The sequence below is a fragment of the Carex rostrata genome, chromosome 10, assembly GCF_964058835.1.
Source record: "Carex rostrata chromosome 10, lpCarRost1.2, whole genome shotgun sequence".
NCBI classification, from domain to species: Eukaryota; Viridiplantae; Streptophyta; class Magnoliopsida; order Poales; family Cyperaceae; genus Carex; species Carex rostrata.
In genome coordinates, this window is record NC_135927.1 from 3,724,350 (window position 1) to 3,744,489 (window position 20,140).

General features: G+C 32.7%; 1 protein-coding gene across 1 annotated transcript; it reads left to right on the forward strand.

Moving 5' to 3' along the window:
• Positions 1 to 8,620: 8,620 nt before the first annotated feature.
• LOC144560635 (putative disease resistance RPP8-like protein 2) lies at positions 8,621 to 11,010 on the forward strand. The gene is made up of 2 exons (XM_078309871.1): positions 8,621 to 9,124; positions 9,561 to 11,010. The coding sequence occupies exons 1-2, from the start codon at positions 8,910 to 8,912 to the stop codon at positions 10,765 to 10,767; spliced, it is 1,422 nt and encodes a 473-aa protein (XP_078165997.1). The 5' UTR covers positions 8,621 to 8,909; the 3' UTR covers positions 10,768 to 11,010.
• The last annotated feature ends 9,130 nt before the right edge of the window (positions 11,011 to 20,140 follow it).

Genomic DNA, 20,140 nt, shown 5'->3' on the forward strand with positions numbered 1-20,140 from the left:
AGGTACTATCATCGTTAAATATACAGGCATAATTTGATTTTAATTTGTGTGGATTAATCCAGTCTGTTTGAATATTTATTTAATTAAGCCAATTATAGAGAAGCGCATCGTTAAATAACCGGTTACTGAGCTTTGTAGCTGACTACGTATTATTGATGTTTGTTATTTTTCTTACGACGTAGGTTGACGGGACGATGGATGGATGCGAGGGTGCCTCTCTTATCACGACTCCTGGTCTGTTAATGGGGTCATGACAATTTTGGTATCAGAGCATTCGTTCCTCGGACTGTGTTTGGATTCAAATTTCATTTGTTATTTGGATAAACTGAATAGAACTGAATTGGATTTTCTAATATCTGTAAATAGTTTGATAAGTATTCTGAGTTATATCTGTCTGACCCAAATTGAAATTTGTTCTTTTAAATAATTGACTCCTGAAATTGCTATCAGTATTAAATATGTGTTCCGATCCGATCCGTTTTGAATAATTTTGGCAACTTGTTAAGTTATCTAATTATACATTTTGAAAGATTGATCCTAAAATGTTGACTGTTTGACATATCTGAAATTTGACTGATTATCGATTTCGTAATATTTGTTATTTGTGGTACCGTTTTATTATCATTTGGTATATAATATGTTTGACATGAATTATATTAATTATAGATTTTAATGTAAACAAATGTACAGAAATAAGTTGATTTTATTTCAAGTTGAATATCTTCTCTGATTGATCTGTATCTGATAATTTTGATTTGATTATTGTTTGCTATTTCCTGTTCAATTTGAATATCATATGTTTGAATTTTATGGACAAAATTATTTTAAAGAGGAGAATTTATAACATCCCGGTTAATTCTATAATTATTTTTAAAAGATATTGAACTTATTACAAATATTAGGAAATTTAAAGGTTGAATTTGCAGATATTCAAACTTAAACAAAAAAAAGAAATAGGCCAACGTGGCATTTTGCCACGTGGCTCTCATGCATACCTTCAAATTTTGACCTATAACTAGGGGTGTCAATGGGTACGATACGGGGAGGGTGGAACAATTTTCATACCCATACCCACTAAAAATTGACCTTACCCATATCCTACCCATACCCGTTATGATTAACGGGTAACGAAACGGTAGTGGGCGAATAACGAAATTACCAATATAATGGTTCGTACAGCATATGATCAATTTTGTCATTTATTACATTCTTTCTTCTAACATTTCATTCCATCTCATTCAATTATTAAATATATATATATTCATAGTATAACCTTGAGAAAACTGACATGTAATACAAAATTCAGACGCTAACACCTGAGTTGACATTAATGGATTACTTATTTAGACCAAACAATACATTATTGCCATAAAATAAGGTGAAGATATATTTTCTTTGAAACATGGAATATTTCCATTTGTAGAATTGAGAAAAAGACAGTAACAATGAATAAGGAAGAAAACAAGGAAATGAATTCGTTGATATATATGTCTCTAGCGTTGATACAGGCATACAACAATATGAAAAAAAGAAAAATAAATAAATTGGATATAATATTGATATATTTATATATAATATATTTCATATAATTACCCATTACCCAACGGGTACGAAATAACCTTTACCCGTACCCATATCCGTTTATCTAACGAGAAAAAATCTTTACCCATACCCATACCCAATAAACTAACGAAAAAAAAACCTTACCCATACCCGTCTTATCGAATACGATACGGGTAGGGTAAACGGGTAAACGGGTGTCATTGACACCCCTACCTATAACCCTTAAAAGGATTCTCTCTCTCCTTTTTGATTCATGAAGAGTGAAACAAAAAAATGAAACTGAAAGTGAAAAGAAAAGGGAAAAAATCCAAAGAAAAATAAATGAAATATTATGATAAATATATTGATATTTGATTTCATATCCGATTGGAATTCCGACTACGTCGCATTGATTCTGATCAAGTGTTGCATCTCGGATTGGATTTATGAATTGATCGTTATCAGGTAACCGGACTTTCTATAATCTGTGTTTTCAATTTGTATGGTTGAATTGGATGTTTGAACTGGGTATTAAATTATGAGGGCATATTTAATGGGATAGCGGGTTTGAGGTTCGAATTTGATTGAACTGGTGAGATCGTGTGTACTGTGAATGTGGAAATTGTCTGTGGCAGACATTCCAAAAGTGTGAATACTATGTGACTTGTTTTACTGATAACCTAGACACAGGTACTATCATCGTTAAATATGCAGGCATAATTTGATTTTAATTTGTGTGGATTAATCCAGTCTGTTGGAATGGTTGTTTAATTAAACCAATTATAGAGAAGTGTATCGTTAAATAACCGGTTACTAAGCTTTGTAGCTGACTCCGTATTGTTTTTGTTTGTTATTTTGGTTGCGAAATAGGTTGACGGGACGATGGATGGATGCGAGGGTGCCTCTCTTGTCACGACTCCCGGCCCGATAGCAGAGTCGTGACACATTATCTCCTTTATTTTTGCAATATATTATATGCAACCTTGAATCTCCCATTTCTAAACTATCTTTCTCTAATTGTTCTACAAACTTTGAATATAAAACTAAATAAACAATTATGTATTTAATTGTGCATTAATGTAAAACCGAATGTACATTTAAGAAATTCAAAAAATAAATTTGAATGATTAAGACAGCCATTGACAATTGTCAACAATTATGTCTAATTGCATGTACATCAATACTATCAATATTATAAGAAGATGTGCATTTCAAAAAACACGGAAAATGGAATAAAAAGTTTGTTAATCCGGATTAATTTATTTCACCTCTCCAGGTAGATTAACTTACTCCACTCTTATTCCACCTATTGGGCTCACTATCATAGACATTGGTCAATTTTCCAACATCTTACTCCATATAGATTAATTTAATCCATGACATAAACTATCAAATAACATTTAAAATATATATGAGTAAGGTGGAGTAAGCAATTTAGAACCATAAATATACCAATTGCCAGCTTCCAACTTCTCATTTGTCTTTAATTCATTAGTCAAACTCAATGATAGATGTCGAGGTCTTCTCCATTATTTATTTAATTGGGTTGATTTAGTCGAGTTCAGATCGATTATATGTACCCAACTGTTAATGTGTACTAAACGACAATAGTAGATTAACTAAAAGAGTTGTTGGATGGGGAAATAATCACCCCCTTATGAATAAACTACTACATAAGTTATCTTTCAACCATTTACTTTGTTACCTCCAGGTCCCACAAGTGCGTTTTCGCTATTGCAAACATATAAAAAATAATAATCCTCACATCTATCCTCCCATGTCTTATTGAGTTATGACTATTTTTATCTTGTACTTATCTTTAAAGTGAGGTACCGGTCTTGTCTTCTAAAGATTTCAAGAGGTAGATATACTTCGCTGGTGAAATTTAAGCTTTTTTCTCAATATAAACCGTAATAGTTGTATCGGCATAGAAAATCTTCATTTGTATGAGTCATAAGTTTATTTGGAGATTAACTAGAGGATTAAAAATCAATATCAAGAGATGGATGTCAAGAAGTGTTTATCCAAGTTCTATAATTTAGATAACTATGCCAATTATAATTACTCTTCAAATAATAATTTTTGTGTGACAGATATAAGTTCGAGATCAAACTCTAAATGCTCAAAAGAAAATACATGACTTAAGTGAGTGAATGAATAATTAAGTTCGTATAATTTAAAATTAGACGAAACATACTTATGAGTAAGAAGAATACTGGAAATTGAGATTTAAACAACAATGGTTAGCTGAGGGTGGTCAATATACAAAATTCTATGATTTTTTTTTTCATAGGGTATATTTACATAGAAGGAAAAAGAATAGAATATCCAAGCTTGAAGATAATAATATGGTGTTAACTTGTCTGACTGACATCCAAAATCATGCTAGTCTCTATTATAAACAACTCCTTGTGGATCCAAGAGTCAAATATGCTACATTAGATAGGGGATTCTGGCATGATTCAAAATTACTCACACTCCAAGAATAATTCAGTTTGGAACTCAATATTACAGAGGAAGAAACCAATCAAGCTATCTTTGAAATCAAAAGCTAATGGAGCTCTTGGACCTCATGGATTCTCTTTCAAATTCTATTTGTTTTTTTGTGAACTAGTTAAAACTGACTTGTTACTTATATATCATATTAACAAGAGAGTAGAACTAAGTTCACCAAGATGTTTGGTGAGCTTAACTCCAAAATCTATTAGATTGGCTTTAAACAATAGATCCAAACCGTTGAAATCAATTTACTTCACGATGATGAATTTACATGTAAAATTTTAGAATTTTGAATTGATCTTGTATAAAGTCAAGTGGTAAAAAAATGTTCAAAAAATGAATGCACTAAACTTAATTTATAAACCTTCTAATTTTGACCGCTTGACTTTATACTAAAATAATTTGAAAACTTAATCTTTGCATGTAAATTCATCACTTGTGAAGTAGATGGATTTCAATGGCTTGGATTTGTCATTTGAATCTAATATAATATATTTTGGAATTAAGCTCACAAAACACCTTGGTGAGCTTAAGAACACCCTAGTTTTACTCTATTAACAAATCAGTACTTTGTCTGGTTCCGAAGGAACAAGATGCAACTCATATCAAACACTACAGACCTATTAGCCTAGTCAATTGTAGTTTCAAAATTCACTCCAAAATATTGACATTTATGTTAGAAGCCATTATGACTAGAATAATAGACCAAACACAGACTGCATTTATTAACAGGAGATATATCTTAGATAATGTCATTTCTTGTGAAGAGATAATCCACCATGCTTTGCATACTTCTCAACAATTAAGGATTGGTTATCATAAATAGACATTGAGAAGGCAAATGATAAAATTAAATTGGAATATTCTCTTGAATTCATGAGTTGTAGGATTTTTTGTAACAAATGGATTAATTAGATTAGACCATGGTTGTCTAGTTCTCAGTCCGGTAAACATCAATTGGCATCTTACCAATATTTTTCTTATAGGACGGGGTCAGAAAGGGTCACCCTAGCTAATACATTGGTTTAGTTCAGGGCATAGGTCCACCTTGTCAGCATAGTGCAGTTGTTACTAACTACCACTATGTTGATGACACAATTCTCTAGCCAAATCTCAGAATATAGAAAATGCATGGTGGACAATGAAAAGATTTGAGGCTTTATCAAGCATTAAAATTAACCTAGGAAAACCTGGGCTCTTCCCAATTAACATTACAATTGCTAAAACAAACGCAGTGCCTAATACTTTTGGCTGATCTGTAGGTCAATTCCCTCTCAAATACATAGGGCTACCATTGAATAATAAAAAGTTGGTTAAAAAAAATGGCAATTCCTGACAGGAAAAATTGAAAATAAACTTCAAAGTTCGAAGAGTAGACTTATTTCCATAGGAAGGAGGTTAAGCACTTAAGCTTGCTTAATTCAACAATCTCGTCTGTACCTTTGTATGCCCTTTCCATTTATAGAATTCAAAAAAATGTACTCAAACAGGTAGATACTTTAAGAAGAAAATCTTTATGGCAAGGGTATGGGATCAATAAGAAAGGATATTCTCTAGTAAACTGGAAACACGTCTGTCTTGACAAATCATATGGGGGTCTTGGGATTTGGACTTAGATGAAATGAATATGGTTTTACTTACCAAATGGTCGAGGAAATTCAAGGACACTCAATGTGATATGGAAATCAACAATTAATATGAATTATTATAGCTAGAATGCACCACACACAATTTCACCTTTTTTTTGGAAATCAGTTACACAACTTCAAGATTTGGGAAATACCACCATTGAATACATTTCAGGATACCATAGCAATGTTAGCTTTTGGTCAAATATATGGTTTTGTAATTATACCCTGGCTACTTATAATCCCCAATTGTACTACCTTTGTGAGGATGTCAATATTAGCCTACAAGATGTTATCTCTTCACAAGGATCTAATCTCACATTCAAAAGGGTCCTTACTGGGATTAATTTGCAGGACTGGGAAGAATTGTAGGGCATTATCAAGTATTTTTACTAAACTACCCCTAAATCACCTCAAATGGAGATGGGAGAATAATGAGAATTTTTCTATTACATATTTATATAAGTTTCTCAATTTTAGAGGCATTAAGAAAAAACATGCATTATTGGATGGAAATCCAAATGACAACATATTAAAGAGTAGAACTAGGGTGTTTTTAACTTCACCAAACCCCTTGGTGAACTCAAGTCTAAATTCCGTCAAATCGGCTTTAAATGATGAATCCGAACCGTTAAAACCTGCCTACCTTACGAGTGATGCCGTCAAAAAAATTTAGTATAAAGTCAAGCAGTCAAAAAGCATTCAAAAAATGAATACATTAAAATTAATTTATTAACCTTCGAATGTTTAAAATTTTCACATGTATACACATCACTCGTACGGTAGGCGGGTTTCAATGATTCGGATTTATCATTTGAAGCCGATTTGATGGGTTTAAGACTTGAGTTCACTAAGAGACTTAGTGAACTTAAGAACACCCTAATTCTACTCAAATAGAAGTATTTATGTGGTTACTTACCAAACAAATAATTGTCTGATAATTTAGTTACGAACTTTACGATACAAATATAAATATGATGAATAAAATAAATTTATTTAACTAATAAAAAATAAAATAAAGAGACAAGACTTGTTATATTAGAAAATAATAGAGAGGGAATATGATGAGAATAAAAAGGACCAGAATCGAGAAGAATGGAGAAGAATGGAAAAGAGAACAAATGGAGGTAAAGAAAAAAATGAAAAGGAGCACCTCCTAAGAAGACAAGAAGTCGGGCCAGCATATAGTCCCACATTTGCTATCTAAATGGATTTGAAATGCTTATGTGCATCTCGGATGCTAGTGTTGAAGCGCTTCGGGGTTTGGATTCTTAATAGTCCGCAAATAGATCCGGATTTATTCTGATGTCCATTCCGCTTACGAATCAGGAAATTTATTCGGATCCAAATCTTTTATGAACATGTAATAAATATCCTAATTTGGACTGCGAAATTATCTACTCCATTTATCTGTATTTGGATCATAAACGAATTTGGACCAGATAATCTGGATCCGTTTACACCCCCTTAGATAGTTGTTCTGTAATAAATTTTTACTGGATATCACCTTCAGTAATATTTGTATTGTTATAAAAAAGAAAAGAAAAAAGAATAGCCTCAAATACTATACTACATAATCGGATTAATATCTTGTGCTCGTTTTTTAGTTGTTTGTACTTCTTCAGGTTCTTCAATATTTAATTTTAGGGGAGTGCTATATTGAGGGCATCTAATACAATTTTGAGAGCTAAGAGAATTTTTGAGATGTCCTCAGTATAGCACTCCCCTTATTTTTATATATGCCTTGCAAACTTAAATCTTACACTAAATAAATTATTCATTCATTCCGACTTCCAGCTGATTGTTCCATTTTGAAATTAATTTGGATGAATTCAGGGCCACATTTTTAAAGACTGAATGGGTGTCAATTTATTCTTAGATATGTTTTGTTATATAGTTTAAACTATTACAAATAGTGTGAAAATTATATATGATGGACGACCCGGAAAGTCTATGCAGAAAAATTCTATTAGCTTGCTACAGAAAAATAAAAATCTGAGACGGACAAGTAGACCAGACGAATTTGTCCATACGACTTACCTCCATTTATTTGTTTCATGTATTAAAGCCGAATGCACCCACCATATATAAGCCATAATCCAAGTTCTTTTACCCGCTACATATCTTTTACAGAGTAATGGCCATGGACATACTGCTGAGCTTGCTTTGCTTTACTTCTCCACCCCACTAAGAGAGATGGGATCCGGTGATAAGCTTGCTTTGCTTTGCTTCTCCACCCACTAAGAGAGAGAGAGAGAGAGATAGATGAAGTTCAGCTGAGCCAAACAGTTCAACGATTAATCAATCTTTTCTCGTAAGCAAACTAGTCTTATTTTTAACTCTTTAATTTATGTTTCTCTGTGGATAATCTTAGATCTCTGAGTCGCTGAGTGTTTCATACTAGTAATTTGACAATTTCGGTCATTAAATTGATGTTTTTTTCTGAATTTGCACTCATGTATTATCTGCCTTTTTATTTTTCTTTAGATGGATGCTTTACCTTTTATAATTGAGAGGCTATCAGAACTACCCTTGAAAGATTTTTTATCAACAAACATCCCTCATTACTTGGATAACCAGCTGGATATTGTTGTACAAGAGTTGGTCAAAGTCCAAAGATACATGAGATGGAGTGATTTTGAGCAGCAGCCTGAGGATAAGAAACAGGCCTTAATTAAGGGACTGAGAATAACAGTGCGCAAAGTTGGGAAATACATGAGTGAGATTCATGCAAATTATGTGAATAATGACACGCATAAGGCCATTGATGAACTGATAAGGGAGTGGGGAGACATCTTGAATTTAATTGCTGGTATTGTGAATTGTTGTTACGGGTTGAAGGCAAACCAAGCGGAGAAAGATATTGATCTTGAGAAGGTTTACGGGGAAAATTTTGAAGAGTTAGAAAAAATTGATCACAAATCTGTCCTGTTAGAAGATCAAATAAACACAAGGTTGAATGATCGAGAGAGTGTACAACTCTTCCTCTTGAAGGCGTTTCCTGTTCTGACTGAGAAGAGTGAAAACTCGAAAAAGAAAACCTTTTTGCTGGAGTTGTCTAAAGAGCTGGATAATCTCCCTCAATTGATTTGTAAGGCATGTCAAGGATTACCTCTAGCCTTGGTTTTAGTAGGCAGTCTACTTTCACTTAAAGAAAAAATCAACGATATATGGAAGAAAGTGAAAGATGAGTTGTGGAAGAAAGTGAAAGATGAATTGGATGCATTCAAAAATGGTGACATGATATTGTTGAATATTATGAACTACTGCTACGAGGATTTACCATACTTCCTCAAACCGTGTTTTCTCTATTTAGCATGTTATCCCCAAGGCTATAAGATCCCCTCAAGATCTCTAATTAATATATGGATCGCTGAAGGATTTATTTCAACAGAGGGAAAAGAGGAGAATGTAGAGGAGACAGCATACGAGTACCTTGAGCAGCTTGTGAAAAGGTACTTTAAATGGTTTTTCAAATCATGCATTTCAGTATCTCTATGGAACTTTAAATTATATATTTACTTAGTTTCTGATTTAGTAGGTTGTGGAGCTTGGTGTGACTGACGTAAGATTTAATATAGAGTCATATTTTCCAATCCAATCCAAATTTAAGGAAAATGTAAATTTTATATGAAGGATTAGTAAAATTTTCCAATCCAATCTAAGTTTGGGTGTTTATGTAAAGAATTAGTAAAATTTTATATGAAGAGTTGAATACTTAAATGACATACAAATCAGCCCCTAGGTTATAATAGATTCATGTAAATTATATTGTTATATTAAATCTCTGATCCTGTCTTGCTTCACCCATATATGGTGAAAATCAATATTTTTGGAAACATACTAATGGGTCCTTGGGTTAATGTTGAAATTTTTTGTTGTTGCTTGTAGGTCCTTGGTTGAGGTTTCGAAGAGATCCTTCTTTGGTTCAATCAAGTATTGTTGTGTAAATCCTGTTATCCATAAGTTTGCCATTGATAAATCAAACAAGGAGGGGTTTTTGGTTGCTAACCCAGATAAAACAACGATTGAATCCCTGTTTCGTGTAGCAATCCACAGTGATAACGAATGTGATTATGGAGAACTTGATATTAATCATATCCATTCCTTTATAGCATTAAATTTTAATCAAAACATTCTTAGAAATGCTACATTTATCAGAGTGTTGGAATTATTTGGGTCCACAGTACCATATGCAACAATACTAGAGATGACCTTTTTACGTTATCTCGGCTTGAGATATACTAGCATAGATACACTCCCAGAAAATATAGAGGTCATGCAGAATCTTCAAACACTGGATGTTAGAAATACAAACATAAAAACCCTACCTGATTCCCTATGGAATATCTCAGCACTTCGCCATGTATATACCATAGCTAGCCCCGAAATTAAGGGCCCGCCCCCAACAGCCAACATAACTGACCTACAAACATTGAAAACAGTTGTGATTCCCGGATCATGGACCGATAAATGTCCAAAATTCCTGATCAGCCTTAGGAAGTTGTCCCTTTCAAATCTGCATGGTCTGGACTGGAAATCCATTTCTGATCTACTTAGCCAGTCTGTTAATCTCCTATCATTGACAATAAAAGGCGACTCTGTGCCATCAGAGTTTGTCGATACAAGGGCCTTTAAAAATCTTCAGACTGTGAAATCAATTCGGTTAGAGGGAATGTGGAGTTGCAGGAAACTTTTCATAGATCATGTAGAGTTCCCACCAAATCTAACCAAGCTTACCCTGAAGAAATCCAGTTTGAAGGAAGATCCCATGCGGAGGCTAGAGATGATTAAAACCCTGAAATTTCTAAGCTTACAAGATGGAGCATACACAGGGAAGCAAATGGCATGCTCAGCAAAGGCATTTCCGCAGCTACAATCCTTAGAACTTTTGAAATTAGAAAACTTGGAGGAATGGGTGGTGGAAGCAGAGGGATTTCCGCAGCTACAATCCTTAGAACTTTCGAAATTGAAAAACTTGGAGAAATGGGTGGTGGGAGGAAGGGCTATGTCAGAGCTTAGAACACTACATGTTGTTCAATGCGACAAACTCAATGACCTTCCTGAGTTAGAGCATGCTACTATACAGCTATCGTAGATACATGAAATGCTTATTTGAGTCTCTCTCTCTCTCTCTCTCTCTTTGTGTGTTATTTGATCTATGTGTGTCTGTTTTGATGTATGTTGTTTTCTGGTGTGAGTGTGTAAATGTTTAAATTATCAAGATATTAGGGATGAGTAGACCGATGTCGTGTTTCTTTAAATTTGGATTACATCGAGAGTGAAATAAAAGTTTTAGGTGTATTTGATGTTTTCAGATTTTTAACAAATTGAGATGCTATGTAAATCACGTGGTACTTAAATAGTAAGATTTATTTATCATTTTACAAAGCTCGTCTTGTGCCTATTACAAACAGTGATTGAATTAAGTAAAAAGCTTATTTTATTGATTACTTTCTCATATCGTTTACAATATACATTACAAATTAAATTTAGACTAAAGAGCCGTTGAAATACAACTTTCCCTGCTCTGCTGTATGCTCGTAAAACAAACCATAGAAAGAGAGAGAGAGAGAAGCTTGGTAGCCTCTACCAAGTCATTTTCAAAAAAAGAGAGAGAGAGAGAGAGAGACATTACCAGAGATACCTACCAATTAATGTTGATTTGGTCAGAGATAATTATTATTTGATTTTGATATAAGAAGAGGAGATGTCAAGGAGACGTAAATATATAGAAGATACGATATATCATTTAAAAAGATTTATTAAATTGACATTTTCCTGAACATGCTACATTTTTTTTAAGTTCTTAATAAAGGGTAAAATTATAAAAAAAATTATTTAAAATGTGTTTTAATAAAAAAATAATAAAATGAGTAAATTTGTGATTTTTTAATTAGAAGAATAAATATGATATTATAAAAACACAATAAATAAATAATTTTGAAGATTTTACTGGTATATATACATGAAATTCCCCCTATTTGTTTTATTCAATGTTGAAACAAATGCAAACAAAAGTTAACATACCTCATGTTCAGGGGCGGATCTAAAGCCAATCAAAAGGTTGCTAAGCCACCCCTATAATTTTAAAATATTAATTATATATACACTAAGATTTAATTAAATTTTTTTTTGGAACATTTTATATAATCCAACCCCTCTAAAAAATAATCGCATGTTCACTTGTAATCTAGTAGTAAGAACTTATGTATTATTGGGGAGAGCTTGGGTTCAATTTCCACTAACCATAATTTGTGCATTTTAATTTTTAGCCCCCTATCGAGGTTTTCTATTCCGCCCCTACTCATGTCTGAGAGATGAAACATGTTGAATAGTACATGGTCCAAGAAAAATTAATTCTATGATGAAAAGACAGTTACACTCGAAATTCAAACTTGACAGTCGATTTCAGTAATTCAGCTAAGCACAACATAAGACATTTTGCGTTTTACCTTGATTGGAGTTTTGCTATTAAGCATTTATTGTAGGAAAAAGTAACCCAAGTTAGAAGTATTATTCTATACAGAGACATAACAATTTAGACTTGGGAAAGGAGAGACGGGGATCGAGGGAGTTGACTTAGAAGTTGATTTGCACATGTCTTGCTAGAATTTTCAGTATAAAATGATGAAGATGAAACAAATAAAAAAAAAATTATTCATAAAAATTAATAAAAAATGATAGAGAAAAAATAAAAATAATACCCTACTTGTTAGATTTATAAAAAGATTGGAGGCATTTTATTCGGTCCAAATTTTTGACCGGAAAAAATTGATATCCATCCAAACTTTTTTTTTTCATCTTTTTAAGTTTTCCGAGATCTTCTGTGGCCTAAAAATCTAAAATTTGTATTGAATTATTTGATAAAAGAACAAGGGGACAACATGTTCTGACGCGTCGAGTTTTGCTTGGGCAGATTTTTTTAAGGCCCAAGTATTTTTGCCTCAAATTATATTTGGTACGGTGCACCTAATTCTTACTCAGATTTTTTTTTTTCGCCGCACGCTGCAGCATAATCAAGGAAAAGTTTGGGTAGGTACTATTTTTTCTATTTTTTTCTATTAGTTTTTTTAATAATTTGTATGGGTAAAAAATTCTCCAAAAAATCTAAGAACACTGTTACCGGTAATGTGTAAGATCATATGTTTGAAATATAATAGAAAATACTTGTGGATATTTAAAATTGAATGTTTTGATTACAAATTTATCTAAAAAAATATATTCTTCAGACTAGCACTAATCTAAACAGTGCTAAACTGCTATTTCTATAAAGGGGAAATTTTCACGTATATCCCTCAAAAACTTCAAAAGTATGTATTCTCTCCTCTAAATTTTCAAATTACGTATTTCCTTCTCTAAACATCAGAAACTCACAAATTTACTCATTTTATTGTCTTTTATATTAAAACTCATTCTAAATTTATCATACCCACTTTACCCTTTATTAAAAGCATAAAACGTTCATCGAATTCAAATGTGAATCTAAAGGGTTCCTCTACTGTATGATTCGCGTACATATCATTAAGATATGTATGCGTCGATTCAATATCTGTCCGTGTCAATTCAATATCCGTGCTTGTTCGCTTCAAGATTCGTGCTGATCTACCACACACAGATCATAAAGCAATTATGATTCACACGCATCGCCTTAAGATCTATGCGTGTTGCTTCAATTTCCGTGAGTGTTCGTTTTGAGATTTGTGCTGATCTAACACACATATCTTAAAGCAGTTTGGATAATAGAGGAACCCTTTACATTCAAATTTGAGTCTGATTAACATTTTATGCTTTTAATAAATGATCAAATGAATATTTTATAAATTTGGAATGCGATTTAATATAAAAGACAATAAAATAGGTAAATTAATGAGTTTTTAAAGTTTAGAAGGAGAAATAAGTAATTTTCAAGTTTTTGAGCGGTATACGTGAAATTCCCCCTTCTATGAAAATTGGATTTGCTCTGTTGATGTCAGAACTCTTTCGAAATTTCAATCCAAACGATATTTGTTTATTCAGAATATAGTACAAAATTATCAATTTCTTCAAATTATTTCATTCAACTTTTTTCTTGCACTATTTTCACATACTAACCTAAATAATAATATCATTATGCTTTCATTATTTTTTTAACAATCGAAATTAACATACGCAGTTAGGTTAGTAAAATAACACTCACTAAACAATATAAGAACAAAAAAAAAGGATCTATTGCGTCTAAATGAGAATAATTATATTATTTTCAGAACTTGTTCTAGATAATGCTATTATTATGCTAAAATGACACTGGTGTTATATAGACTGAAATGACAATGATGCATGTTATACTAGCTAGACTCTTTAATCATGTAAGGACTCGTAGTCTTAGTTCCAAATGATCAAATCAGTTGCTCATGTTACTTTGCAATGAGTTCAAACACTACTACAAAAACGTTAATCATACACGGTACATCATACACGGATGAGAAAAATTTCCATTAAATCTGTGATAAAAATAAGCTCCAACATTCATACACAATTAATTAAAATATAACTGTGTATAAATGTGCTCCAATATTCATATATAGTTGTTTATTAAGCACCGTATACGATTGGAAACAATTGTACACGGTTTTGGTTAACTTAACTGTGTATAAATGACCTCCAACAATTATACATGATTTCTGTATACCAGCCATGTATGAATGCTCCATAGGAATTTTTTAAAAGAAAAAAATCTTCTTCTAATCATACATGCATGAACACATCCAAAGTGGTCCCATTTGATAACGACGCTCTTAATTGAAAACGAAAAACCTGAGATGGACAGTCAAGATCGATCATGACCGCATACTTGCCGAACTTATCTAACCCATCCTTGAAAAGTCACAATTTTTTCAGAAACGTTGATATTTGTAATTAAATTTCCCGGATCTATCTGAAGTTTTTGCAATAAGATCCGTCCATATAACTAGAGAAGAAAAAGTTTTTCAATGTGTCCATCATTACTTTTAAATATTCTAATTTATCCAACAAAACATTTAATATCTTATTTTTCATTGAAATAAACATCGTTTTTTTATATTCATTTCATGGTTTTATTTGAAAATTGCATCCATCAATACCTAGGAGAGCGAGTGCTGCTTGTTGAGTGCGTGATTTGCCGAATCTGCAAATTAATGGCATTTTCTAGTTAATTTTGTTTATTATCAAATTGGGCTATTCATTACCACTTTGTCTTACATCATCAACAAATTCATTATGCCTACTGGATCTAGTTTACAAGCATTTATATCAACCAAAATTTTTGTATATCTTTCAAATTAATTCTGAAAAGATCGCGTATCTCTCGACCAGTTTGTTGCCTAGATTTTTTCCACAAGAGAAACAGTGAAATATTATACATTTTAAGAGAATTATATCCGGAAAAAAAAAGCGGATTTGGATATGGTTTTACCACTATCCGATCAGTATCCGATCCGTTTGCATCCCTAATTCAAACTAAATTGTAAAACTATTGGATGCATTCTTCATGACATGTATCAAATTAGGGCAAATTTGAACAATTTTTTTTATGACTAATTAATGTCTAAAATGACTGAAATTTATTACACAACATATTTATATTATTAGAGAATACACCTATAATCTTACTATCATAAAAGTTGAATATATATATGATAGACTTATCTTTTTTAGTTACTCTTTTTCTAAAGCATGGCCATTTCAAAATTGGTACCATTTTTTCAAATTTAAGAAAGTAAAAAATTCCATTTTTCCCGAAAGGAACGTAAAAATTTAACAAAAACAAGCCATCGTGAACATACCAAAGCAAATTGTTCTCTCTTTTCCATGGAACTATGAAAAGGAAAACCAATCAATTTATTCATTCATATGAACTATGAAGGAGATGATAGACTCCAAACGCCCAGACTGTTCAATCTTATCCACTTGTAGATATTTAGCATTTAAACAATACTTGCACCCTCTGTGTTTTTATCTCGTACTCACAATTTCATTTCTGACCCATACAAATTATTTTATATTTCTGTTCCCATTTAATTTTTCTATAAGATATTAGTAATAAATTAGTACTTGACTGGGTACAAACGCATCAGTCATCAAACAGTACAAAAGTGAATCAATCAATCCTATTATCCTAGCCTACCCAACTCTAGTCTTCCTGGTCCCAGGGTTAATTTATTCTAAAACCCAGTCGTCGTTTTTAGAAGACCATCGCTGCCAAGCTCTATTTCTAAAGTCATTGGAAGAAATAATTGTAATTTAAAATAAAAAATACTATTCCTTGCTTGACACCAAAAATTAAATTAGCTAAGTAATAGTTGCCCATAGTGCCTATATAATGAGACGATATTTGTCTAGGATAGTCATCTTCACTGGCTAATAATATCCTCTTACACTGCTGCACATTACAAAAGAGACAGCAAAAGAGAGGAATTGATACATTGTATGCAATTGTTAGACGTCTATTTATCATTTAATTAGTGGTCCACATTATCATTCAAAGAATACCTACTTATCAAATGCTACACAATTAATAATATCACATTCAAAAACTAACAATGATAGCGATGTATATATGGCGAGGATTTATTTTCCAGGGATGATATAGCTATTTCCATCCAATATTCATCATCTTCGCATATCTTTCAAATTAATTCTGAAAAGATCGCGTATCTCTCGGCCAGTATGTTGCCTAGATTTTTTCCACAAGAGAAACGGTGAAATATTATACATTTTAAGAGTGAATTATATACGAATTTTAAAAGGTAAAGAATTGATATATATTATGTACTAAACATGAGTTATTGATCTTATAAAATGTATGGTAAGATTACAACACTACTAGAGAAAAACATCAGTGGAAATCACGTCCCGCCTTAGGTTCCGAACCGATACTTATCGTCCCGATAGGAAATGTGCATACATATGCCATCGGCTGAAACCGATGACGTTCAGCTCCAACGCCATCGGTTGAAAAATTGGGGGCCGATGGGAGTTACAGTTTTCCGGTCGTTAGTGTAGAAACACCATCGGATGTACTTTGGTAATGAACCGATGGCGATCATAGATACGGTGTTTGATATTATATTTGATGCCATTTAGAATTTAATGCCATCTCCTACGTTGTTTGATCGACGGCAAATGTCACTTACACCATCTGTTTTAATGCGTTGGCATTTGGCAGTTATCTTGATTATTTTAGCTATGTTATCTGTTACTAATTAAAATTGAACTGTTGGTAATTTATGTGAATATATTTTTTTAATTGTGCTTTTATTAGGGTCTAGCCCCCGTGTGTGTGTGTGTGTCTATAGAGGTTGGCTAATATCAAATTGATTGTTCCTGAGGCTCCGTGCAACCAAGTTGTTTTTTCAATTTTCAAAGTCCAAACCGTTGGATGTGATCTCTATATTAAAATGTGCTTGATGACAAAATTTTACATTTTTCTGATTTTGTTTTACTATTTATTAAGCCACTTTGAAAATAACTGATCCAATGGTGACTTCTGGTTTTACTGTTTTGTTAAGACACCGTTGGATCAACGATTTTCAAAGTGGCATAATAAATAGTAAAACAAAATCAGAAAAATGTAAAATTTTTGTGTTTCCGAATGTGTCTCAAACTTATCATTTCTGTTTGACACAATTAACAAATCTCCTTCTAACTCAGATTCGGCTACATTAGCCTCTTCAGTGGAAACACCTTTTTGGCTTGCCTGCTGTTTATTTTTCAGCTTGAAACAGTCAGCCTTTATGTGTCCCATTTTCTTACAGTAATTGCATGTCAGGTTTCTATGTTTGGACCTTGAACGACTTTTGTTAATGTGATGACTCTTTTCCTTTTGTCTACCTCTCTCAACAAATAACCCAACATCCTGATGACTACTTCCTGCCTTGGTAGAGTCCAAATCGATGTCGGACTTAATTAAGAGATTGTTTTTCACATCATCAAAAGTGAGAGAATCCCTACTGTGGAGAATAGTTTCCTTGAAAACTTTATAAGAATTGGGAAACGAACACAACAAAACCATGGCCTTATCCTCGTCATCAATTTTTATACCAATCATTTCCATGTCATTCAACAAAGCAGTGTATTCAGAAATATGAGATTTAAGGGGAGTAGCTTCAGTCATTCTCAAAGAATGAAACCTATGTTTCAAACGCAAACGATTCGTGACTGTCTTTTGCATATAGGTTTTCTCAAGCTTTGCCCAAGCGTTAGCTGCTTTGGTTTCGGTAAGGATTTCCTGAAGTGTGCAGTCACTAAGACACAACTGAATGGTTGACAAGGCTTTATCTTCCATTACCTCCCACTTCCTATCATTATCAGCACCCTCTAATTCTTTAGGTCGACCGGTTAAAGCTGCCTTTACACCCATATTTGTCAAAATAGCTTTCATTCGTATTTTCCAAAGTGCAAAACTGGATGTACCATCGAACTTCTCAATATCAAACTTAGACCAATTTGCACTCATCTTAACGGGTTACGGCCACAATTTTCAAACCTAATCAGATCTGCTGACTATTAGAGAAGAAAACGCGAAACCTGGTTTGGCGTTGGCACGATCCACCAGAGATAAACGCAGTTGAGATCTCAGCCCTAAAAAACCGCGAATTTGACAGACGGCAGCAAAGTGGCGGCAGCAGCGGAGTGGCGGCGGTGGAGCTCTTGACCCTGAAAACCACACCGTGGTGGCGGCGGAGTGGCAGCAACCGAGCTCTTATACCAGTCTGTTAAAGGATCTGACTAATTTTGATGGATTTGAGAGGAGGTCGGAAGAGGCAGAGAGCCACCGAAAATACCAAATTTTATAGATAAATTTTTGTCGTTCCATCTCTAGACACAGAGAAAGGGTTTTCATATTAAAAGGTAAACTTACATATATAACCCTGAAAGTAATAGAAATAGCAAAATGGTGAGATAAGAAACACATCTAATAGTACCTCAACAATAAATAGTAAGAAAATAGCATAACCTAACTAATAGAGGATCAAGACAAAATACAGCATAACAGAACAAAGTACATCATCACTTATTACAATTAGGACAATCCCAATTATCAGAAGCAGAAGTATCCGATGCAGAACCTGGAGAGTCAGAATCAGAGGAGATTGGTATGATAGTGCCATCAAGTACTGCAATATCTTCTAAGTCCCTGAAATAGTAAGGCAAATCAGATCCTTCTCCAAGTTCTGGCTCTCCCTCTGGAGTCAGCTGGTAGCTTCTCCTTTCCAGGGTACTTGTAGCTGACAGGTAGAGCGAGCTATCTACCTGAGTCAAAAAGGAAACATCCATAGGTAGAATTAAGATTAATTTAAAGAAAGTATCATTATGTTTAACTTTACATCGATAAGAGGTAAGAGCAATAATAGCAGTTCCTATACGTGCAAGAGAAGTGATATATGAATTGTTAAAGCAAACTTTGTTGCTTGTCAGCCAAATTACCCAAAGGGTAGCAACTCTAACAAATTCCACTAGTAATGTATAACACCATGTAATTTGAGTTAGAATCTAATTAAATAATTATATGATAAATATAATATCACGTAATTGAAATACTAAAATAAAAATACGACATAAACATTTATATATTTTTTTCTTAATTTCCATGATTTAAATAGATTAAGTTAACAATAACAAGTAAATCAAAATGACCACCTTGAATAGAAATTACTGTGGTCCGATTTACATCACTAATTAAAATAGTTTGTATATTTATATGTACCCAAAACACAAGGTATGATTTAACATATTGTTTTCAACCACCCACAATTTATTATATGTTTAGTACTGAAGATAATAGAGCGCCTCTTCCCTGTGAAAAATAAAATAAAATAAACTGCTCCTATTATTAAATTTACCCCATCTGTCCGTACTCTCTCTCTCTCTCCGATTTCTTCACATCAATTAAAAAGGAAACCTTCATATACCCCAATAACCCCAAGCCGCATCTTCCTTGCCAGAAGGCTCAAAATCAAGTTCTGAAAATATTATGGTATTTAAATTTTATATTTAGTTTATTGTCAGATAGGTAGAATAAATAATTTATTTAAAAGTAAGTAGATTATATTTAGTTTATATTTAGCTAAAAGTAAATTTTTAAATAAAACTTTAATTTATTATCATATATTTCTTTGTTAATATTATAATATAAATTTACGTTCGTAGAAATCCTTAGATTCACTAATGAATTTCAAGAAACTTAATTTATTTCATGAAGATCAATCTTCTACTTTTATTATAAATTTAATTTAAGCAAATTTTTGGATGCTTGATAAGTTCCGATAGGCAGATAAATTTCTTTTGGATGCTTGATCAATTCTTCTGACGACTTGTTTCTTATTTTGAATAATAATGAAACAGTCTTATATTCCTCCTCAATAATTTTTGTTGAAAGACGCTCAAATCACACGGCAGTGGATTCTACTCATACTTGGTGGAAAATATGAAATCAGGATCATTTATAC

Excerpts from the sequence above, each read along its gene's own strand:
- LOC144560635 (XM_078309871.1), top strand. The coding sequence starts at position 8,910 with ATGATATTGTTGAATATTATGAACTACTGCTACGAGGATTTACCATAC. Across the intron at positions 9,125-9,560 it reads CTTGAGCAGCTTGTGAAAAG|GTCCTTGGTTGAGGTTTCGA; the intron begins GTACTTTAAATG and ends TGTTGCTTGTAG.